The 26,370-nt window shown below is 36.1% G+C and overlaps 1 protein-coding gene across 4 annotated transcripts in view; it reads right to left on the bottom strand.

The window, feature by feature from the left end:
• Positions 1-26,370, bottom strand: part of PTPN4 (protein tyrosine phosphatase non-receptor type 4) — a 220,546-nt gene that overhangs the window by 72,115 nt on the left and 122,061 nt on the right. For all 4 annotated transcript variants that reach the window (XM_006169570.1, XM_006169571.1, XM_014584589.1 and 1 more), the window contains exons 10-12: positions 10,809-10,897; positions 4,106-4,169; positions 433-605 (exon numbers count right to left, since the gene is read on the bottom strand). In XM_006169570.1, coding sequence (XP_006169632.1) covers positions 433-605; positions 4,106-4,169; positions 10,809-10,897 — 326 coding nt within the window. The remainder of the gene's footprint in view (positions 1-432; positions 606-4,105; positions 4,170-10,808; positions 10,898-26,370) is intronic.

Below are 26,370 nucleotides of genomic sequence, written 5' to 3'. Positions count from 1 at the left end.
CCGCCTTTAAACAAAGGAGGTACATGTTCTGTTGTTTTTATTTTGTCTTAATATGTATAGCTTTTTTTTTTTTTTTTAAGTTTGCTACAGGATACATGTGTTCACCAGAGAGCAACAAGGAGAGAACGAGAAAGTAAGAAAGCACTGCTTAGGAGGGATGGCCAAGCTGAAATTCCCTCTTTCATTTTGGGCATGCAGGCAAAGGTGCCTAGCATTTGGCCATGTGGAATCCATCTGATGTTTATATCACAAGAATCTGTAGAACTTTTTTTTTTTTTAAACTAATGTAGAACGAGAGAATTCACTCCATGGGGATTTTACCTCATTAGATATGTATGAGTAATGAGATTTAATGGTTCAATAAACTAGACCTTTATTTTAAAGGGAAGGGGGAATCCAACAATAAAGCCTTAATACAGAAGGAATACTTACCAGTATCGGAATTTTGAACCTAATGTAAAATAATGTGCAAAAAAATTCTTTTGAGGTGGAAGTGGTCTGTCCAAACGGAAGAATGTGTGATGTTCTACACAAGCTTTCCACAAATTTTTACATGCTCTGTAATTCACCATATTAAATCCCAATAATGTTTCTCTAGATTCATGCTGTAATAAATGACAAAATGCAGAGAATACCAGGAAAATGTCAGGATCTAATGCTCCATTTAATTTTACATTTGACAGATAAAAGTATTCTAGTTTTGCAAATACTAATTGTCTAGGATTTTGTTTGTTTGCTTATTTTCCTTATCCAATGAAAAGGTAGTAAAATAAATGAAACAGTTTATAAAATGTGTACCTCATTCAATAATATCACAAATCTTAGAATCTTTTACCCAAAATCATAATTAGAAATAAGTTTATAATTTGATATACATTTGTTTTATAAACTTTAAATAAAATTTCAAACTTTTGTCCCAGAAATTAAACTTTGAGATATATCACCATGACTTTTAACAATAACCCTAATTTGTAAATCTGCTTAGATTGTAAATAAGCAAAATTAAAACGATTCAATAGCATTGAAAACTATTATATTTAAAATATTCAGCACTAGAATAAAATCACGAATTTTCTTGAAAAACATGGAACAAATTACTAAATAACATCATTTTAATAAATCATATACAGTAAAGTACACATCCCATAAGTGTACAGCTCTGATTTTCACACAATAAATATAACCATTTATCTTCTTCTCAGACCAAAGAATGGATTATTTTATATTTAAATAAGAGGTACTGAAAAAAGTATGTTTACTATCACCTCTGAAATCTCCTTTGCTTCCCCTTTCTACCAGACTACTTTGCCAAAGGTAATAAATCTTCTAACTTTTATCACCATAGATAAGTCATGCTTGTTTCTGAACTTTATATACATGGAATAATACATATGTGGCTTTAAATCTCTTTTTCTTCAACAGTATATTTCTAATATTCATCCATACAATTGTGGAGCAGTAATTCACTTATCTTCATTCTTTTAGGTAGTCTATTATAATGAAAGCACCACGGTTTATTTATTTACTTTATTATTGATAGGCATTTGATGTTTCCAGTTTGGGGACATAAGAATAATGCTGCTATGTATATTCCCATATATTGTCTGGTATAAATATATGCATATTTCTGTTGTTGGGTTAAAAGACATGCATATGTCAGCTTCAGAAGTTAATGCCCCATGGTTTTCCAAAACTGCTGGAAAATATAGATCACTATCCACTCCCTCCCACGAGCAGTGTATATTTCATATACTTACCTACTAGTAGTTTATCAGTCTTTTTCATTTTATTGTTCTGGTGGGTATGTAAATATAGCACATTTTGATTATCATCTCTTTGATGACTAATGAGGTTCAACACGCCTTAGAAAAATGCGGTAGTGACTTGAACAAACACTTTACAAATGAGAATATCCACATGGTTTTATGCTGCTGGCCATGTGGATACTCTCATTTGTGAAGTAGTTGTTCAAGTCACTAGCATATTTTTCTATCGGGCTGCATATACAACCAAGGACTGGTATGTGTGTGTATGTACACGTGCACACAGGCATTATGTACCTAACATTGCTATTTAACGCCCTTAATGATGTCTTTTCATGATGAATAAAGATATTAATTTTAACGCAGTCTAAGTGATCATGTTTTTCTTTTAAGGGTAAGAAAGTTTCCTTCTATGTACTATTAAAAAAACATACTTTGGTCATCAAAAGGTCATAACTAAACCACAGTCAAATGACAATGTATAAGTAATAAACTATCATGTTAAAAGGTAATAATATGCTTAAAATATCACTTCTGATCAGCAGAAAATTAATTCTTAATTATGGTTGATAGTTGGTTTTTATATATTGACATACACAGTTTATAGGCTGTGCTGTATACCATAAACATCCAAAACGACAGAATGTCTCACAGTGAGTGAGATGCACTAATGCTTCTCAGTATTAGCAACATTCAAGATTCCCCTTTTTGATACTTGGCATACTTTAAGTATACATACGATTTTTATATTTTACTAATTATATTTGAAATGTAACAAAAACTTTCCCGTGCTGTTTGTAAACAATGGACACAAAATATTCTGACAAAGAATAAGTACATTCTATGAAGTTTAGATATTTAAAGACAAAGAGATATTTTAGGAAAAAAACATTAACAATGCAATCTTATACAGAATATACTTATATCCTATTTTTAATCAATTATTAGTTGACTTTTGCTGCTGCAATTGCTTATGGTAAACATATTCCTACTATTTCAGAGAATGAATGTGAGGATGAAATGAGATGAAAATGGTTGGTATGTATAAGGCACATAGATTTTGTACATTTTATTTTTCTTAACATTTATCAAAACGTTACAATAATGTTTATTAGCAGCATTAGTCATGGTATCTCCAAACTGGAATAGCAAAAGAATCTGCTAATAGAAGAATGAATAACTAATCTATGGTATATTCATTCAGGGGAATACCATACATAAATGGAAAACACTAATGCCATGTGCAACAATACATATGAATCTCACACAATATATTAGGAGAAAAAAAAACACACACAAAAAGGAGCACACTGTATAATTTAATTGTTAATAAAGATTCAAAAATAAGCAAACAAATCTGTGGTAGTACAAATGAGCATAATGATCCTTTCTGGGAGGGGTAAGACCTGAAAGAGGGCATCAGCTATGTTAGCGCATCATTACCAGTTTCAGGGGTACTGATCATATAAAAACAGGAGGTTTGAGACAAGTAAGTAAGTACAGGCATCTGACTGTATAAAGATTCGAATACTTTTTCTACATTATGTTTTATCTCAATAGAAATTTTTATTTTTAAAAAAATGACCCTCCATATACTGTGAACACAAATGATAAACCGTAGTCACTTAGGTGAATATCCTGATAAAATGCAACTAATTCAAATTCATTTTTAAAGGTTCCAGCCAAATTTTACAAACACATACACACAAGACCATCTTGAAATCTTCATTAATTTTTCAGGATTTCTCAGACTTCAAAAAAATGTTTAACAAAGCTTTAGTTTAATTTGAAGAAACAGAAAAATCACTGACAAGATTAAATTGTTTCCAACACTGTACTTTACAGATTTACTACGCTTTCTGTGACAACTCAATTTTTACTTAATATATAAAAAAGGCTATTTCCACTCCAACACAGGGAAGAACTGTTTTACAAGTTCATGACCTAGTAACTAAACAAATATTAAGCTTCCCTAAAAATGAAATGAGCTTATATGTAAAATATAAAAAGAAGTGTTACAGATTTAACTGAAACAGGAAAGGATGCTTGAAATGCTGTTACTGTCCTCATAAATGGACGTAACAATGAATACTGTATCATGTGAGAGAAATCAATTTCTAAGTGCAAATGATGACAAAAGGAATGTCTGAAAAACTTGTAAGTTAGAACCACAGACACATTAGAGAAACAAAAAAACCTTGTCATAAAAAGGGTACTCATCACTTTAGTAGGAAATTATCAACAGTACTAACTATACTTGCACTTGTACTGATAGAAAAGTTATGACTGTGCATTTCTTAAAATAGTTAAGTTATATAGGTAATTATTAGAGTAGTACTCACCAATTCTTTTCTAAGTTGAATAAAAAACTGTTTGCACTTGAAAGAAATTTTTACAATCTTCAACCTGGATAAGAGAATATACTATAATACTTAAAATACTGAACAAAAAAGAAATTACTACCAAATTAAAAATAATGATAAAAACCATAGTTTAACTGTAAATTTAGTAATATCTAGATATCACATATACATGTCGTACATCTAAAGTTGTTGGTGCTTCATGAAAAATAATGAAAATCTATGTATCAACTAAGGAAATGTCAGAATATATATTGTAAACTACACATTCACAATTCTGTATCTGCAGAAACACTTAAAAACATGTCAGAAATTAAAATTTCAAGAAATATCAGCAACATAGCCGTTTACTACTTATAAGTAATACTTGGGGGGAAAATGTAAGATTTCATGATTTTATGCAATAACCTTAAAAACATTTGCTATGATTTGAATGTGTCCCCCAAAGTTCATGTGTTGAAAACAATTCAGTTCAACAGCATTAAGAAGTGGACCTTTAAGAGGTGACTTAGTTTATAAGGGCTCGTCCTTCATAAGTAGATTGGGAGCATGTTATCGTGAACAGTTTGTTATAAAAACAATTTTGGCTCCCCCCTGTGCTTGTGTGTGATTTGTCTCTGCTCTCTCTCACTTAGCACCTTGTTCTCCTTAGCCATGTACTGCTTTGAGCCACATTACATTGCAACAAGGAGGCCCTCACCAGATGCAGGTCCTTGAGTTTGGACCTTCTCAACCTCTAAAACCATGAGCCAAGTAATTTTTTTTTCTTTTTTTTTTTTTTTGAGAGGTTTTTGCTATAGGGCACGCACGCTCGCCAGAAAGACAGAGAGAGACAGAGAGACAAGAAGTGAGAAATGCCCCCCCCCCCGGAGCAATGGCCACACAGCAATCCCTTCTCCTCCATTCTCCTCTCAGGATCTAAGGCACGCACCCGCATGCGCCTGGCATGAGTTTAAGCCACCAGGTCCAGTACTTGAACCATGGTCGACTACATGGGAATCCAGCGACATAGCCATTATGCTAACTGCTGGTCCCAAGCCAGATAAATTCTTCTTTGTTATAAATTACCCAGTCTGGGCTACTGCAGCATGAATGGACCAAGACAACATTTTTTATTTAACTGTAAAAAGCACAATGATTTAATTTTTAAAAATCTCTCCACATTGCTTTTTTATATACAACCCATAAAAGACTGAATTCTTAAAGCCTCATTAGTATAATCAATAAGAGCCAAACTGATTTGTCCCAGTATATACACATAAGGAGTAACACTCAGACTTTAAAATCTAAGGTTCCCAAGTTCAAAAGAGATCTGATCTTATTTAGTAAAACCCAGATCCTGTCCCAATCTTCTAAATAATTATTTTATGGTAATTATAACTTTGGATCTTCATGACTCATGTCTCTACCATCCAGAAGTTCTCAGAAGTCCCAAAGAAAAGCATTCTTACACTTCAGTTACTTGAGGCAAATGCATGAGTGAGTGTCAAGCATGTTAGCTTAGAGTAGGAAGAAAAAAGATATGCTTGGGTTTCTGGTTTGAAAATTTTTATTTTTGAATTCTGAGCTTTCAGTGAACACTGTTCAAAGCTAATAAATTTTAGTTCCTTCAAAGGAACAGTTACTGAGGCAGGTATTCGGTATTTGCTATAATCTAAAGAGGGTCTCTCCCTGTTGGCTGACGCTTCATTTCTCTTCTACAACTAGACTGCCTACAGTCTTTGTATTTCAGATATCAATCCTTCGCAAATTTTTATTTTATAAATATTATCTGCTACTTTGTTAATTTTCTTCTCATTTATTAATAAAATAATTATTTTATTTATCTAATTATCTATTTATTTATTTTAATTTGACCAGAGAGTGAGTGAGTGAGTGAGAGAGAAAATGAGAAAGCAAGTCACAAGGTCTGGGACTCGAACTGTGGTAAGCCATGTGGGAGACCAGAGCCCTCAACCACCTGCCAGCCCTCTTCATTTTGTTAACAGTGCCTTTTGCAGAACCTAAGTATCTAATTACATAAAATGTATAACTTTTTTTTTTAAGTGTTTTCCCCCATAGAATGTGTGTGCTAGTTAAAGAGAGACAGAAAAAGGGAAAGTAAGAAATCACCCCTCAGGGGCGATGCCCACGCGACAGTCCCTTTTCCTTCATTCTCCTCTTGGGATTTTGGGCACACACACACATGTGCTTGGCATGATTTTCAAGACATTAGGTCCAGGACTTGGACCATGGTCAGCCATGTACGAGTCCAGCCCCTTAACCACCACATCCCCTGCTGGCCCCAAGATACAATATTTAATTTTGAAAAACAAAAACATTTCATTACCTTGTCACTGTTACTTTAACCCACATCATCTAAAGATAATTTCAGATTTTGACATACATACAGAATGTGAAATTAATAGAAAGTAAAATTAAATACTTAAGAAAAACGACACTGAATCATCTGGTTTACTGATCAACAGGTTTTTTTTAGGGGGGGAGGTTTTTGTTATAGGGTGTGTGCACTTGCTAGAAAGAGAGAGAGAGAGAGTCAGAGAGACAGAAAGTGAGAAGTCACCCCCCGGGGGGATGGCCATGCCACAATCCCTTCTCCATTCTCCTCTCAGGATCTTGGGCACGCACACACACACGCCACCGGGTCCGGGACTCGAACCACGGTCGACTACATGAGAGTCCAGCAACACAGCCATTATGCTAACTGCTGGTCCCCCAGTTCTCTTTTTTAAACAGTTCTTCTTTTCCCCAAAGTTTATTCATTTATTTGGGCGGGGGTGGGGTGTGGGGGGAGAAACAGACAGATTAACACCCTGGACAGGATCTTTTTTCATTTCATTTTTTAAAATACATTTAATCACATTATTTACCTTACAAAGTGAATATTCCAACATGTAAACATTTCTCCCTAGTCCAGTTGATAAAACTATAAAATTATCTTCAACAGATAATACCACATTTCTTTGTTCCATTAATGCTTTGCCTCTCATTTTTCTTCTAAATGTCCTTCCTCAGACTCTATTCTTTTACACACACTATATCTGGTATTCACATCCATTTACTGTGTTTCTATATCCTTTAGTCAACCAGTTTCAGTCATAGAGTGCAGACACTCGGTATATACTAAGGATCTTGACATCATAATCCATTCCCAGCCTCAGCCAGCCCAGATTATCTACACACACATGCCTTGCATACCAAGTGAGAGCTCTGGACATGAATCTTCCTGTGTGGGTCTGCCTTGCAGTGTTGCCTTTCTATTGAGGTGCAGCCACCCAGTCTTGATAGTTTATTAAAAAAAAAAAAAAAAAAAAAAGAGCAGAAGAACTGCAGTACATAGATGCACTATAATTTTTTTAGCCTTTCTGCTGATAAACATTTATCTTCTGTTTTATGCAATTATGGACATACTGAGCTGTGAACTGTAGTATACAAATCTTCAAATGAATTTAAGTTTCCTTGAGTAAATATCTGGGAATAGAATTGCTGGACTATATGTAAATCTATGTTTAACATTAAAGAACACTACCAAACTGTTTTCCCAAGTTGATGCACTAGTTTGCACTCCCACCAATAATATCTGAGATTTCCAGGTGCTCTGCTTCCTTAACATCAATTAGTACTGTCAATCTTTTAAACTGGATTTATTTACTGGATTGTCAGGAAACTCATGACGTATCTTTTTCTGTTTTCTACATAAAAATGTGTCATGACTTTCCAACAACTCATAGTTTATGCAGAGGAATAGCTCACTGTATTTTTAATTTTCAGTTCGGCGATGAAAGAGGCTTTTTTAACATACTTATTTGCCATTAAATTTCTCTGTTGGTGGAGTGTCTATTCAATACCTTGCCTATTCTTTTTAATTAGATTTTCTTTTAACTGTTCAGTTACTCAACTTCTATATAAATATTGCAAATGTAAGTCCTCTATCAGATATATATTTTGCAAAAGAATCTGTCTTGCCTTTTCATATTTATTTTTTCTTTTTAAAAATTTTGCAAGAAAACATGACTGCTGGACAGAGAAAGAGAAAGCACCCCTCCATAGTGGTCACTCCACAATCCCTTATCCTCCATTTCTTTATCCTGTCAGAATTTTGGGCATGTGTATGTATGCATGCACAGTGTGTTTCTCATGCTGCTTGGTCTGGAACTTGAACCGTAGGGTCAGCCTTATGGGATCTGGCTGCCCCAACCATCAGGCCATGGAGCTGGCCCACCTTTTTAAATTCTTAAAGAATTTTTTTTTCTATATGGTGCATATACTTGCTAGAGAGAGAGAAAGTGAGAAATCACCCCCCAAAATGAGATGATCATGCCACAATCCCTTCTTCCCTTTCCTCCAATCTCCTCTTGGGATTTTAGTCATGCCCGCACACATGCCAGCCATGATTTATTTTTTTTGGAGAGGTTTTTGCTATAGGGCGCATGTACTTGCCAGACAGACAGAGAGAGACAGAAAGCGAGAAATCACCCCCCAGGGGGGATGGCCACGCCGCAATCCCTTCTCCTCCATTCTCCTTTTGGGATCCTGGGCATGCATGCACATGCGCCTGGCGTGAGTTTAAGCCACCGGGTCCGGGACTCGAACTGTGGTCGACTACATGGGAGTCCAGTGACATAGCCATTACACTAACTGCTGGCCCCACCAGCCATCATTTTCAAGACACCTGGTCTAGGACTCGAACAGCAGAATCAGCCACATGGGATCCGACACCCCAACCTCCATGCCAGCTGCTGGCCCTCTTAAAGAGTATTTTTTGAAGTTAGAAGTATGTGATTTTGAAGAACACCTTGTCAATTCATTATCGTACAGTGCATGTTTCATAAACAATCTAGGAATTTTTTTAGCAAAGTTGTAATGGTTTTCTTAAATATTTGTTCCTGTTAGCTATTATATTTCTACTAAAATGCTATTTAAGTGATTAGTTATAAAATCCCATTCAGCAATATTGGAAAAAAAAATTTTTTTTTTGGGAGAGGTTTTTGCTATAGGGCACGTGTGCTCGCCAGAAAGAGAGAGATACAGAGAGATAGAAAGCGAGAAATCACCCCCCAGGGGGGATGGTCACACCGCAATCCCTTCTCCTCCATTCTCCTCTCAGGATCTTGGGCACGCACGTACACGCACCCGGCGTGAGTTTCAAGCCACCAGGTCCGGGACTCGAACCGTGGTCGACTAGGTGGGAGTCCAGCGACATAGCCATTACACTAACTGCTGGTCCTAATATTGGAAAATTTTTATGAGGCATAAAAAAGAAACAGATTAATAAAATATATTTTATTTCTTCCCCTAAAGAAAATCATTGGATTAAAAAAACAAACAAAAACCAAAAACCCTGAACACAACACACACACACAATGCTAGCTATTCATGAGATATGATCGAAGTGATTTTTATAATTTTCAAATTTTCTCTTAAAAGGAAGTGGGTGGGGACAGCAGGTGCTGTGGTGGTTAAGGCACTGTATTCCCACATGGCCAACTGCAGTTTGAGCCCCAGATTTGGCGGCTTGTTTTCTCATTTTCTCTCTTTCTCTCTGGTGAGTGTGCATGCCCTGTAGCAAATTAAAAAATAATAATGATAAATAATTTAATAAATAATTCTTAAAAAATTAATAAAAGGAAAATGAAGATGCTTTCTTTCTTTTTGCCCTATTCTGGAATATAGATGTGATGCTCATGAGCCATTCTAGACAATGAGAACAAGAACAACATTATAGGCACAGTAGAACAGCAAGACAAGAAAATACTCAAAAAACAGAATAACATGAGTATTAAAGCCTATGAGCCACTATAATTTTCTTGCACCCATTTAAAACATATATTGTTAGGGCCAGCAGGTGGCATGGTGGTTAAGGCGCTGGACTCCCATGTGACCAAACATGATTGAGTCCCGGACCCAGCGGCTTGAAATTCACTCCAGGAACATCAAATCCCAGAGGAAAAATGGAGGAGAAGAAACTGAAGAACAAACTTTCTGTCTGTTTCTATGGTAGTGCATATGCCCTACAGGAAAAATCTCTCAAAACAAAGTCAAACAAAACAAAACCAACATGTAATGTTGGGTCTTTGTGGCAACAGCCATGCCTTTATTCCATAGATAAGCTAGCTAGCATCCCACTGAATGCACTAAAAGGACATACTCAAGTGTTAAGCATGGTGGAAGACACAGGGTAAATACTATCACTGTAGTACATAATTAGACAGTTTCTTAAAAAAAAAAAAAAAAAGGGACCAGCAGTTGGAGTAATGGCTTATGTTGTTGGACTCCCACGTAGTTGACCATGGTTCAAGTCCTGGACCTGGTGTCTTAAACTCACACCGGGCACATGTGCGTGTGTGCCCAAGATCCCGAGAGGAGAATGGAGGACAAGGGAGGGATTGCAGCGTGGCCACCCCTGGGGGGTGATTTCTTGCTGTCTCTCTCTCCCTTTGCTATAGGGTGCGAGCACATGCGCCCTATAGCAAAAACCTCTGAAAACAAACAGAAAACAAAACTCTTCATTTTGAAATGAATTATTTTTGTATCTCTGACAGTTTCTAAGTAAGGGGAGTAAAGTGCAAATTATAGCAGACAAGTAAACTGACATTATTAAAATAGTTCAACAGGTACTTTATTATAAAAATTACATTTAGTAATATGGAGGCAAGAGCAAAAAAGCACTGATGAAAATTCTTACCATGGAAAGGTATTCATTCGTACCCTATTCTTATAGATCAGAATTCCTCCTGACATCACTCCAATCATGATTTCATTGTTACTTTGATCCTTCAAAAGAATAAAGAGAAACACGAGAAATCTAAGATAATGGGCTTTAATTGTCAGAGATATTTTTTAAAACATGATAATTTTTTAATACAATATGACATTTTCAAAGATAGCATAGAATCCCTTCATATTTATCAAAACCAAATGGTAATTGTTATCTCATAAAAATAAAGAGCAAACTTCAAACCAAAGTAAAATGTGGCACTGTTAAAATTCATTCATCTCAAGCAAAAATGATCTCAGGATTTTCCACCATTTATGACTAGGACTGACTCTTTGGCACAGGAACCTAGATTCCAAAAATCACTGGCCTTTTCCTTTTGAAGAATGATGAGTTACTATTATACTCTTTCATTTCTAAAGCTATTAAGTTCTAAACACTAAGTAAATGTGATAGTAGGATTGTAGGATTGCAAAAATGAAGAAAATATGGAGGAGTTCAGAGTTGGTAGAGGAGAATCTGCATTAAAACAGTACTTAGAATATGATGAGAAGTCCCACAATATAATACATGAGAAACAATATAAAGAATAGAATGGAGAAGTCATGAAGGGTTTGGAAGATCAGAGATGATAATAAGAATTAGGCCTTGATAAATGAGTGAGTTTTCATACTAACTTACTCAGTTTGAATAGTTAACATGCATTATTGAGAGAATGAGTAAAAGCAAGTTTTCTCAGATGCTTATCAACCAAACTGGGCCTGACAAACAAGGCTTCTAATCTGAACCAAACCCATTTGTAGTTTCACAAATTCTTTTACAGTCTTCTCGCCCCAGTCAAAGTGAATAACCAATAACTTCTGGCAAATCTTGAGCTTTCCTTCATCTATGCTGTTGTCCACACTATCTCTAACTCTTGAAAATACTAATTAAAATTTTACTGCCTTATTACTTACACATAAAAAATTTTATAAGAATGGTATCAACTGATCCTGAGAGGATTAAGACGACTTAAAAACCAGGCATCTTCCTTTCCACTGAACAGAAGAGTAAAAAGAGACTTAGAGATATTAGCTATTAATGAGATCAGCCTAGCATAAAAAAAGCTATAATTCAAAACCAAGACATGCAAACATACAAATTGGGGATCAGTTAAGCCTCAGACAATCTCATCTTGTAAATCACAAGATCATAAACACCAGCAGGAGGGGTGGTGGTTAAAGGGTGCTGGACTCCCACATGGCCAACCGTGATTCGAGTCTCAAACCTGACAGCTGGCTTTCTCACTTTCCCTCTCTCTCTCACTCTGTCCCTCCCTGGTCAAATGAAAGATAAATAAATAAAGTTAAATAAAATAATTTCTTATATTTATTCATTCATTCATTTATTTTAATTTGACCAGAGAGAGACACAGAGAGAGAGGGAAAGTGAGAAAGCAAGCCACCGGGTCCAGGACTTGAACCATGGTCAGTCATGTGGGAACATCCAGTGCCTTAACCACCACGCCACCTGCTGTCCCTAAAATAATTATTTTTAAAAAATCAAAAGGAAAGATGTTACAAGATCTAAACAACATGAATTCATCTGAAAATGTGTCTTGCTAGAAGGTGAATCAATTTGGACCAGCAGTTAGCGTAATGGCTAAGTTGTTGGGACTCCCATGTACTCGGCCGCAGTTCAAGTCCCGGACCCAGTGGCTTAAACTCACGACGGGTGCGTGTGTGCGTGCCCAAGATCCTGAGAGGAGAAAGGAGAAGAAGGGATTGCGGCATGGCCATACTCCCTGGGGGGTGATTTCTCACTTTCTGTCTCTCTGTCTCTCTCTGTCTTTCTGGCGAGTGCAAGCATCCTATAGCAAAAACCTCTCCAAAAAAAGAAAGAAAGAAAAAAAAAAGGTGAGTCTATTTAATAATAATTACATTTAAGGTAAGCATAGAAAAATACATCATGATTCTCCCAATAACCTAATAGGACAAATCCCAATAACCTGAATATGGATCCTCTATAGAGCTATTAAACACTTCCATTGAAAAGTTCATGACTAATTGGTTATTTACTAATTATAAATCTAAGGGGTTTAACACCACCAGCAAATAGAATCTCTTCTCATTTTTCCTTTTGTGTTAACTTGTATTCCTTAGTTTTTATGTCATCTTATCACTCAAAACAGAATCCTTTCTCCTGTAATGATACTAGCTGTTTTCTTACTATTTAACACTGTTGTCTGCACAAGGTAAACCTGTTATATTTACCATGTACAAGGAAATAGATGTATGACAGGTTTTGACCTATAAAATCTAAAAGTTATAAAATTTGATCAAAGGACCAACTATGTCAAAATTACTCAGTACTTCTGTCAAATATGAAGATATAAATCAGAATTTCCTACATAGGTCCCAGAAAGTTATTTTTCTAGCACTTTAAATGATTATCATGTCCTCTGATATTTAAGAAACAGAAATTTTTGTTTTAAAAATTTTAAAAACAAAAACTTTATTCAGTTCATTCAAAAAACATTGACAAAGTTTCAGTTACAATACTCCAATTTCATAAGACTGTAAACATTTTACACACAAATCAGACCTGTCTTTAGGCAAAGTGTTCTTTTGATGACACATAAATTAACAAATACACACTATTGTGAACTATTTCAGACAGTACAAAAAATGGTTTTGTTTTTCTTTTGTAAGCACAAGTTTATCATTTATAAGTTTTTCTTTTTTGTCTCACACCCATCATCCAGCACCCACTTTCTACCCACTACTTTCCCCCCTTACTGTTACTAGCATTCACACCCATGCTCTCCACCATTAGCATCTTCAGAGCTTTCAACTTCTGCCATATAGTTCAGATACTCAATACAAATTTAATGGAGCTATACAATGTATATCTTTTAAAGTCTGGCTTACTTCGTTCAGTATTAAATCTTCTATATTCATCCATTTTGAGTCAGACCATACAATCTCATCGTTTCTCATAGCTCTGTAATATTCCGTAGTATAAATATTTAACCATATCATCAGTTTTTGGACATTCAGGTTGGTTCCATGTTTTACCAATTATAAGAAATGCTGCAATAAACACAGATGTACAGATGTCTTTCTGATTGAGTGTTTTCTTATCCTTTGAGTAGGTGCCAAAATGTGGGCTTGTGAGTCATCTGGAAGTTCTATTTGTAGGTTTTTAAGAAATCTCCCTATTGTTTTCTTCAGAGGTTGGACTAATTTACATTCTCACCAACAGTGTAAGAGAGTTCCCTTTTTACCACAGCCTTGTTGACACTTGTCTTTTGGACATTCAGGTTGGTTCCATGTTTTACCAATTATAAGAAATGCTGCAATAAACACAGATGTACAGATGTCTTTCTGATTGAGTGTTTTCTTATCCTTTGAGTAGGTGCCAAAATGTGGGCTTGTGAGTCATCTGGAAGTTCTATTTGTAGGTTTTTTCTCCCTATTGTTTTCTTCAGAGGTTGGACTAATTTACATTCTCACCAACAGTGTAAGAGAGTTCCCTTTTTACCACAGCCTTGTTGACACTTGTCAGTCTTTATTTTTTTGATCCTAGCCATTCTAACTAGAGTTAAAAGATATCTCATTGTAGTTTTAATTTGCATTTCCCTTATGATGAGAGCTTTTGAACATTTTTTCAAATGGCTTTTGGCCATCTGTAAGTCTTTCTTGGAGAGCTATCTATGAATTTGCCCATTTTTAAATTATTACTTTTTTTATGGGTGAGCTGCTTGAGTTCCCAATATATTCCCGACATCAACCCCTTATCTGAGGAGTTACTTGCAAATATTTTCTCTCATTCCAAGGGAAAAAAAATTTTTTTAAAGCGTTTTTTCCCCATAGGACAAGTGCACTCACTGGAGAGAGACAGAGAAGGTAAGTAAGAAATCATCCTTCAGAGGGTATGGCCTCACTACAATCCTTTCTCCTTCATTCTCCTCTTGAGATTTTTGGCACACACGTACGCATCTTGTGTATTTTTCAAGCTGCCAGGTCTGGGACTCAGAACCATAGAGTTGGCCAAGTGAGATCCAGCACCTTAACCATTCTAGGTCACTAAACAATGCTTTTAAAAAGTTGTGCTTCTTCACTTGAAACATCCTATAGGCAACCTAATATAGCAAGCATCCTTTTACCTCCTACCATTCAAACGACTGCTCAGAGAAACAAATTAATGAAAATTAAAACAAGATTTTTAAATTGTCTCTCTAGAACAAATCTTTAAAAATATAGTTTCAACTAAACAAAATCGCTTTAATCTGTTAGGTAAGACAATACATAATAAGTGGTCAAATCCAATAATACATATTAATTTATCTAGTTGCTTTTTGTCTTAGTAATTACCAGAACTGTCAGATACTATTATCAGTCTTGAATTAGTTTTAAGGAACATGAATTAGAAGTTTGGATCAAGATGGCAGCTAGCCTAAAAGACGGAACAGTAACTATATGCTCATACACCCCTTGTGTCCCCCAGTCTCTATACAACATCAGGGGGATAGATAAAAAGATGATCTATACTATTTAAAATAATCTATAACACTTGCAGATATGCTAAGAATTGTCTAAGTATTTTAAGGAATCCTTCATGAAGTAGATAAAATCAGATTTACATAAAGAAAAAAAAATTGGGAAAACTACAACCCAAACTATACACAAAAGAGACCACGCCTCTATGTGGAGGTAGAATAGAAACAAAATCAATGGATAAAGGTCAAATGGATAAAAGAAATAGGGACCCTTGATTTAAGTGTGGAATGACAGGATTGGGCTACTGAAAACAGAAGTATGGGCAATCTGTAAACAGCAGCTGTAGTCACAGAAAGACGGAGTCAGAATTAGAGTGATCTCCAAAAAGGATGAATGGAAAATCCAAAATGAAAACAAGGCAAACTGTAGGCACACGGTACCTGGCTACATTCCTTCCCTCTACCCCCATCACCTAAGGCAGGTCACAATAAAGAGAAGTAGCATCTGTGACAACCAAATGAACTAAGAATCACAAATACAAAAGGTAGTATATACAACTGAGAAAAACCAGCATTTTAGGAGAACTAATATAATTTAAAGAAATGTACTGAAAGCAGCAGGTGGTGTGGTGATTAAAGTGTTAGATTCCCACAAGACCAACTACAGTTCAAGTCCCGGGCTCAGTGACTTGAAAATCACGCTGGGCATGTGTGCCCAATAATCTGAGGAGAAGAATGGAGGGAAAGAAATTGGTGGTATGGCCATTCCCTGGACATTAATTTCATACTTTCTTGATGTCTCTCTCTCTGCTGAGTGCCATACACCTTATGGCCAAAACCTAAATAATTTTTAAAAAATTAAAAAAGGAAAGGTATCAAATCCTATCAACAATAAATCAGTGAAGATGCTTTTTGGTAGGAAAAAAAAAAAAACTTGTTCAGGGATATAGGTAATCTAGTTCTTCAATTACAAATATTCAGACCAGAGTGGCAGCTCCCACAGCATTATCAGAGGTAGGCAAAATAAGAGAGCGAGTATTGCGTCCTTCGTGAACACAGGTACTATTAATTCCAGTATTGAGAAAAATTATTCAATCACCTTAATTTTAAATATTATTTTGCTCTTTTTCATATCACTTATTATTTTCTAATAGCATATGATACCCACTCCCTGCTTTCTTCACTAGAAACTAAGTAGGAAAGAGTAGGGCTTTGTTTTATCTATTGTTGGAGTTCTCAAGTGCACAACAGTGTCCTGTACTCATTTGTGGAATGAATGTTCTCTGTCTTTGGAATGAACATATCTTAGCTGTTTAGAAGGCCTTTAAATAACTATCTTATCCAATTTATTTCCTCCTTCTAACTAATAAAAATCTACTCTAAGGCCACTTCCATAACATAGTTGGTATAACCATAATTACATGTTTTATTTATAATGTCTTCATACATTCTTTATGCCTCTCTGCCAAAGTAAAATCAAATGAAAGCTTAGATCATGTCCATTTTCTCCATGAGAAGTTCATTAGCTCACATCTACACTTCTCTCATTACTAATCTGTCTTTCATACCACTTATCCGAACTACCTAATTATTGTCAGCTATATGATAAGGCTGTAACTGTGCATAACAGTGTCTTTGAAACTCGGTAGAAAAAGGTCAGTTAATGTTTGTTCTATTTAAATTTCCAATCTGTCAGGCATTGATATTTTTATAAAACACACCAATCACAGGCTTTTGGGCAGACTGCTATAAAACTTTTCAAATGCTTACACTTAATTTCTGTTCTTGACTCGGTTCACAAAACAATTTACAGATCGGCATCAGTCTGTGGATCATACTTTGAGCATCAATAACTTGTTACAACAGTCTCTCCTAAATGAAGGGAATGTGTTTCAAGACTTCCAGTGGATGCCTGAAACTGATGGAGAAGGAATTGCAGCACAGCCATACTCTGTGGAGTGATTTCTTGCCTTTTGTCTCTGGCAAGTGCACGTGCCCAATAGCAAAAATCTCTTTTAAGAAAAAAAAGGAGGGACTACTATGGATCATTTCACATTCCTCTGTGAAAGGAAAACCTAGTTCTCAATAAGTATTTCTTAACTGATTTCTGATGTTATTATGATGCTTATAGGTAGCCAGTCACATCACGAGAGAGTAAACTGATACAGTCTTAGATTATAAAGATTTGTAATGAACTTTATATAGTTACCTTTGCAACTAAGATTTAATTGAAAGAGAGAATCACCCTGTCTTTCTTAATACAGACACACAGAATCAAATACAGATTCCAATTCTGCATATTTAAAAAGCCTAGAAACTTTTTTTTAAAAAGGTTTTTGCCATAGTGCTCGCCAGGGAAACAGAGACAGTGAGAAGGAAAGTGAGAAATCATCCCCCAAAAGGAATGGCCACACTGCATTCCCTTCTCCTCTATTCTCCTCTTGGGAGTTTGGGGGCACATGCACACACATGTGCCCAACACTGAGTTTCAAGCTGCCAGATGTGGGACTTGAACCCCGGTTGGCCATGCGGGAGTCCAGCACCTTAACCAACCAAGTAGGAATAACATCCTTAGCAATCAGACTGAAATTTTTGAAATATTATTTTCCACTAAAAGAAATCAAGGGTGGTCTGGCCCTATAGCCTAATGGTTAAGGGGGCTGAAGTTCACATGGCTAACTGTGCAGTTCGAGTCTTGGACTTAACAGCTTAGAAAGCATGATAGGCATGTGTACATTTGTGCCCTAAATTCTGATAGGATGGAGAAATGCAGGAGAAGGAATGGCAGCCTAATCATGCCCCATTAGGAGGTGCTTTTTCCCTTTCTTTCTCTCTGTCGCTCTCAGGTAAGCATGCACATCCTTTGACAATGAAAAATCATTAAAAAAAAAAAAATCAGGGCTTCTTGGAGAAATGCTGACTTCATTTCTGTAGCAGGAAAGAAATAAGATGAACCTAAATCTCATATCTTAAAATATGAGATGGCCCTACATAGAGGCTATCAGAGACTACTACGCATGTGAGTGTGTGCCCATGATTCCGGGAGGAGTATGGAGGAAAAGGGATTGTGGTGTGGCCATCCCCCCTAGGGGGTAATTTTTCACTTTCCCTCTGTGTGTCTCTCTCTCTACAGTGAGTGCATGTGCCCTTTAGGAAAAAAATCTCTCAAAACAAACAAACAAAAAACCTTGTTAAAAACCACAAACAGTTTTAAAAAACAGCAAGACCAAGCTATTTAAAATACCTATGAGGGTGCAACTGAGTGATCAAAACAAGACTTCATTCAGATATACAAACTGATTTAAAAATAACAACATGAAAAGAATGAGATTGGGCCAACAGGTGATAGGGTCCTTATTAAGGCAGCTGAATCCAACATGGCCAACTGCGTGGTTTGAGACCCAGACCCAGTGGCTTGAAAAACATATGGGGTACCTGTAAATGCATGTCTAAAATCTTGAAAGGGAGAAGAAGTAGAAAAGGGATTGCGGCATGACCACCCCCATGAGAGATGCTTTCTCACCTTCCTTCTCTCCTCTCTCTCTCTGGGCTATTATAAGGATTAAATGGGATTAATATACATAAAGCACTACAAAGGGTGTCTGGCACTTAGTAAATGCTACATAGATCTTCCTGTTATTAGTACCTGTGTCCTAATCCCTCAAATTTACTGTCTTCAGTCTTTCTTGAATCTTCTCTAGTCAGCCTCTGGACAGCACTATGCCTTCAAGACCACTTTTATAGTAAATGGTGTCTTCCACTTTCCCAACTCAGTTCTCTGTCCTCATCGTACTTGATCTATAAGTATCATCTGACACAGAAGACCATTCCTGATTCACTTGGTTTCAGATACACACTGTGTCTTTTATAAAAGAAAGGCTTTCTATTTAAATGGCTACTCCTTGGTCTCCTTTACGTGCTTGTTCTTGGCTCACTAACATATAAACTTTGAAGTGCTTCAGGAATGAGGACCTCTATTCTTCAACATCCACAAGATATGTTCCCTCTTGTGCTCTCAACTCATGGTTTTAAGTATTATCCACAAGCTGACAATTCCCAAATATGTATCTCTAGTCCAGACCTCTCCTGTGAATGCCAGGTCGATAAACTGAATTGCCTCTCCTCCTTCATTTGGATTTATAAACATATTTTCAAATTTAACATGTCTCAAAACTAATTATTACCCCCCAAACCTATTTCTCCCTGGTAAAAGTTCAGGCCATAAACTTTGCAACATGGCCATCCCCTCCTGGGGTGTGTGTGTGTGTGTGTGTGTGTGTGTGTGGTTTCTCGCGTTCTGTCTCTCTGACAAGTATGCCCTATAGCAAAAATCTCTCTTAAAAAAATGAACGGTATTTTTACCTGTTATTCAGTAACTTTACTTCCATGGAATAACAAACTACATACTCTAATTAACTTGTAATTGTTTGCTCACAGACTTGTCTTGCCCAACAAAAAGTATGCTTCCTGAGGGTTGGATTTTATCCACTTCATTCACTGTGTATCCATGGTGTCTATAAATAGGACTTGAAACGGAGTACGTGCTCAACATTCACTGAATGACTGAATAATTCAAATAACATCAAGTAAGCTTTACTTTTCTTGAAGCTTGAAGGGCAAAAGTTAATTTTCAGTAGAATAATCTTTACCACTATTATAAATATGTATAGAACATATTCACAATTAAGTTTAAAACCTGGTCAGAACTATTTCAGAGTTTAGAGGCATCCTTTATCTATTGAAAACCTAAAGCCAAGCCTTATTTGACTACATTTATATTTAGATAAGTAGAAAACAAAAATTCTTCAGCAAAGACAATATTATAGAAACATTTTTATTAAAGAATAAGACTGAAATTGAGGACCCATGGCTTAGATATCTCATAGCTGTATTATTCTTTTATTCTGTTCTCATGGAAAAAAGAATACTGACTGATTTTCTAGTAAAGGTAATAGATGTTCAGTCAGCCATCAAATCATTCATTTAACAAGTAAGATGCTTTCGCCAGGTGAGCAATCATACATAAAATAACGTTTTTTCCCTTTTAAGAAAACAGAAAATCTTTACAGAAAAATTAAATAGGGCTCCCACATGTCCCTTGCTATTAATATCTTCACATTATTTCACATTTATCAAATTACTCTGATACCCACTATTTTAACTAATTTTAACCACAACCTTAGAGGTAACTGTAGTTCTTTGTAAGTGAGTATTTTGAGAAGGAAGCAGAGTGTTGAAAACAAATAGTGAATTAATTTGACCCATGGTTTATTTGAAGTATATTTTCTTTTTAAGAGGTTTTTGTTGTAAGGCAGGGGTGGTCACCAGAGAGAAAGATAGACAAGAGACAATGAGAGGGACAGTGAGAAATCATCCCCCAGGGGAATGGCCACACCACAATCCCTTCTTCTCTTTCATTCTTCTCCTGGGATCTTTAGCATGCACGCACACACACCTGGCAGGATTCTCAAGCCACCAGGTCCAGGACTCAAATCACAGTCAGCCATGTGGGAGTCTAGCAACATAACCACTACACCACCTGCTGACCCTTTCTTTTCTTTTTTTTAAAGACAAGATCATACTCTGTTGTTATCCTTCTGCCTTAATCTCTCAATTAGCTGAGACTATAGACCTGCACTTCTGTGCTTGGTATTAATGGTGGGACAAGAATAGAACACTGGTCTCCCACCTAGTCTCAGTCTGCAGAGTAGTATCCTGTGCCTAGAAGTGTATTTCTTAAGTGTCCAAATATTTGGAGGACTTTTAAGTTATCTTTTTATGATAGTTTCTAACTTAATGCACTGTGGCATGATATTATATTCTACACTTGAAAAGAATGTGTAATCTGAAATTGTAGGATACAGTATTACATAGAGATAAATGAAGTCAAACTTGCTAACTGCGTTGCTAAAAATCTACTTCTTGCTGATTTTCTGACAATCTGTTGAATCAGTGACTGGTTAAGTGATTTTTGAATCTACCTCTTTCTTTTGCTTTGTGAAAGACACTGTTTAGAGAATTACAAGGAAAACCGAACTCTGGGAAAAATTTTGCGAATCACATATCCAATACAAAAACTGTATGTAAAAACTCAACAGTATGGAAAAAAACTAAATTAAAAAATGGGCAAAACACAAAACAGGAACTTCAAAGAAGATACAACATTCGACATCATTAATCAGTAAAGAAATGTTATGATGAGATAAAACATACATATTAGAAAAATTTAAAAAGAAACAAAATGGGGCTGGCCCTATGGCCTAGTAGTTAAGGGAGTCAGATCCCATACAATCAATCAGTGGTTTGAATTCTGGCCCTGAAGGCTTGAAAAACATATTGGGTAAATGTGTATGTACGTGCATGCCCCTAGTTCCTAACAGGATGAAGAAATAGAGGAGAAAATATGTGTGGCTTGACCATGCCCTATTCAAGAATGCTTTTTCCCTCCCTCTCTTTCTGGTGAGAACTCACGCCCCTTGGCAAAAAAAAATACCCAAAGAAACAAAAAAACAAAACTGATAATAAATGTGCTGGCAAGGATGTTGAATAACTGGAATTTTTCTTTTTTTTTTGAGAGGTTTTCGCTATAGGGCGCGTGCGCTCGCCAGACAGAGAGCGAGACAGAGAGATAGAAAGCGAGAAATCACCCCCAAGGAGGGATGGCCACGCCACAATCCCTTCTCCTCCATTCTCCTCTCGGGATCTTGGGCACGTACGCACACGCGCCTGGCTTGAGTTTTAAGCCACCGGGTCCAGGACGTGAACCACGGTCGACTACGTGGGAGTCCAGCAACATAGCCATTACGCTAACTGCTGGTCCCAATAACTGGAATTTGAGAACAGTGCTGGGAGGAATGTATAGTGGTATAGTATTTCTAGAAAACAGTTTGTTAGCTTCATATAAAGTTAAATGTACACTTATAATATGACTCAACAACTGCATACTAGAGTATTTACCATAGAGAAATTTAAATTTAAATTCACACAAAAACCTGTTCATGAACGTTTATATTAGATATATTAAGACAGACAAAATACCAACACAAAAAATTTGGAAATAATCTGAATATCCTTCAATGGGTGAATAGATAATCAACCCAGGTAAATCCATACAACAGAATATTACTCAGAAATAAAAAAGCAACAAATTATTGAAACATATAACAACTTGGATAAACCTCACATGCGCTGATATAAGAAGCCAGTCCCAAAAGATTAGATTGTAGGATTCTACATATAAGACATTTTGGAAATGGTCAAGGTCAAAGAATTGGTAGTTGCCAGAGATGAGGGATAGATGAAATGTGTGACTACAAAGGTGTGCACTGAGCACAGGTCTTGCTAAGATGATGAAACTGCTCTATATTCTGACCATGGTAGTAGTTAAATGAATCCATGTATGTGTCCATACTCATAAAACTGAATACTAAACATTTGTAAAAATCCATTTACTATATTACTTTTAAAATAACATTATCTCTTTGCTTCCTCACCAAAACTAATTTTTTTCTTTTCTTTTTATGGTTGTTACCATTCATTTTACTTGTCTACAATTTCCTACTCTCTTATTCATATATATGCATACATATATATTACAGTCATATAAATGTATGCTATATTATGTTATATTCTTATTATATTTGCACAAAATATGTAAAATTATATTAATATAAATATGTATATTATATATATATATATATGTGTGTGTGTGTGTGTGTGTGTGTGTGATTTTTCAGATATACCATCTGCTGTCTTGATTTTCCATCTTCATTTATATTAATGATTCTACAGGAAAAATCATTCACCTGGCTAATTTTTTTTAAAAGAGGTTTTTGTCTTAGGGCATGTGCATTCTCCAGAGATAGTGAGAGAGATCAACACAATAAGAAAATGAAAAATCACCCCCCATCCCCCATGGGGATGGCTATGCTCCAATCCCTTCTCCATTTTCTTCCCAGGGTCTTGGACATGCAAGTGCATGGGCCTACAGTGATTTTCAAGACACTGGCTTAAAAACCTGTGGTCAGTCATGTGAGAGTCTAGTGATGTAACTGCTATGTCATCTGCTGGTCCTCACTGGATAATTCTTAGTCTTAGTCTCTGGCTTTGGTAAATACAATGGAATTTCAGAAAGATCATAGAAAAAATGAAATTATGGATGAGTTTATTTGGGTGAAAAATATTTAAATCCATGCACAGTTTTTGCATTGTCCATGAACTTGAAACAGAAAGACAGAAAGATTGACGGATTGATTGATTGATTATTATTGTTATTTAATTTGCTAGAGGGTACATGCACTCACCAGAGAAAGTGAGAAAGCAAGTGGCCAGGTCTGGGACTTGAACTGTGGTCGGCCATGTATGGGTCCAGCGCCTGAATCACATTACTGCTGGCCCCCATTCTATGAATTTTTTTGGAAGAAGTCTTCCCTACTGTGACGGTTAGTTGTGGGAGTCAGTTTGACTAGACAAAGGAATATCTGGAAATCTGACAAAGCATTTCTCTGGGTCTGTCCATGGCCTTGTTTCCAGAGAAGATTAACATTTGAGTCTGAGTACACTAGATATGAAGATCCACCCTCAACATAGTTGGATATTCTTCTATCAAAATGGAGCACAGAGAGAATGAATACAGAAGACTGATGGGTCTCTTCTGAGCCAGAGCAAGACAGACTTCTGTTGCCTTGGACATTAGAACTTAAGGCTCATCTGCCTTTAGATTACAGGATTTTCACCAGCGATCCCCAGATTCTCAGGCTCTCAACCTTGGACTGTAGACTCCATCATCAGCATCCTTACCCCTACGCCTTCAGACTTGGACTGAACTACACTACCAGGTCCCAGACTCTCCAGCTTTAACACGGCCTATTGTGGGATTTCTTGGCTAATGAATCATGTGAGCTCATTACTCTACTAAATCCCTTCTTAATATCTATACATATCCTATTGGCTCTATCTCCCTAGTGAACCCTGATATAACCACCCTCTGCTCCAAAGCTGGGTTAGATGTTCCCTGCCATATGCTACCACAGCATTCTGGATTACCTGTATATCCTCACATATCTGTTAGGACATGTTCCCTTCTTTCTCCCGCATTGTCCTATGAGCTCCAGAAGGGCAGGGATAACTAACGTTTTATTTGCTAAGTCATCCTTAGTGTCAATGCTATGCAAAGCTGGTAGTAGATCCATCACAATGAATGCTCTAAGACATATCTGATTGCTATAAATAACTTGGTTCTACTCTATGATTTTTTTCAACCTAGGCAGAGAAGTAAAATGTTATGTTGCTTTTCAAAATAAAATACTATTACAAACATACATTTCCTTATGATGTTTAAGTTTTTTCTTTATATAATCTCTGCTCATCTACCTGTCGTCTTTTGATATTTGATGCCATGGAATTTCCCTTCATGTTCACTGAACATTTATACTGCATGCTGTCTTTATGGTATCCTACACATGTAAGAAAAATATCCTAGCCTTTTTTTTTGTACAAAATGTTTCTCAATAACTCTGACCATTTGAAATTTAAATTCATTTAACCTCATATACTACATTTAAGTCTTTCTGAGAAATATGTTTATAATTCAATAATTAAAACAAACAAGGTATCTTAAGTCAATAGATAACAATATGGCTAATTATGTGTGAGATTTAGCTTTGTCATTTAAATAAAAAAATGAATGTTTAACTCTCTTTGTATTTCTTTTTTTTATTTATTTTATTTTTTTTTATTTTATTAACATCATAATCATTACACTAGATTACATATAACTTTACATTGACTTCCATTGCTTTTTCAAAAGGGAATGCCATGCATGTCAGTCAATACAGAGATATCAATCTCCCCGCTTTATCATTCAATATCTTTTCCATGCTTTTCCCAATAATTATTATTATAATTTTTTTAAACAGTCAATCACTATTTCTCATTTTGCTTATTAAAAAGACTTTACCCATCATGAAATACTTTCCAGACCGGTTCAGTTGAGAATACTATACATGTCATCATCAACAGATAATAAACCATATCTATTTCTCATTAACATCCTGCCTCTCTATTGTTCACTGCTCTTTATCCTCTTCTCTCTCCTTTTTTTTTTTTTATACTTTGTTTTTTATTATAAATTTTTTTTTCTCATCACAACACACATCTGAATTTTCCATCCAAAATACACTGTGCATTGGCTCAATCAAGCACATCAACATATATGTTCTCAGCAAATGATTTCCCAATTTTTGTGTCCTGCATACCTTGCCTTTTGTTTTGCCATCCTAGGTTCCCCATCCCCACCCTCTGCCATGTCCCGTCTTCCTCCTCCATTGTCCCTAACATTCATGATTGCCCTCAATGCCTTCCACCCCCCCCATTCAATTATTCTACCAATGAACTCAATTAGTCTAAGTATATCCACTAGCTAGCACAGCTGACATATCCTTACACATGTATCCAAATCTGATCCTAGGCATAAACCCCAGGGAGTAGAATGAACATACTATAAAGTAGACCCCAGTTGTGTCCATACAACTCTCTTCAGTCATCAAATGTGCATTTTTTTTTTCCTCCTGCTTATTATTATTATTTTTTTATATTAAATTATATTGCCTAACACTCATTCCCTGAGTATCATCACAACACACCAAGTGTAGTCTCCCATCTAGGATAAACTGCATAGTGTCTTAATCAAGCATGTCGTCACCAATACTGTTCCATTTCTACTTTCATACATATAAATATGTTTTTTATCCTATGTTTGACCCTCAGCCCTTTCCCCCTCTCCCAATTACTCTATCTCTGCTATAGACAGCTATCCTCCAGAGGGGTCATTGAAAATGCGATACCTGCGAGTAGAGGGAGAGGGGCCAGGAGTCCAAAGTTTTTAACAATAGGGAAAATAGATTCCATTCAAGGTTGGATCAAGTGTGGGTCTCGTGCAGTTCCGCAACTGTAGGTGAGTCTCCATGGAATACAGTCTCCGGAAGGCAGTTCTGGCAAGCAGAGTTGACCATCAGTTGATGCGGCACAGCAGCCATCTTGTGGTTAGCAGGA

Source organism: Tupaia chinensis, unplaced genomic scaffold (genome assembly GCF_000334495.1).
Source record: "Tupaia chinensis unplaced genomic scaffold, TupChi_1.0 Scaffold147282_1, whole genome shotgun sequence".
Classification (NCBI taxonomy): Eukaryota; Metazoa; Chordata; class Mammalia; order Scandentia; family Tupaiidae; genus Tupaia; species Tupaia belangeri.
The sequence above is the reverse complement of the archived record's forward strand: the minus strand, read 5'-3'. Positions and strand labels throughout refer to the sequence as shown.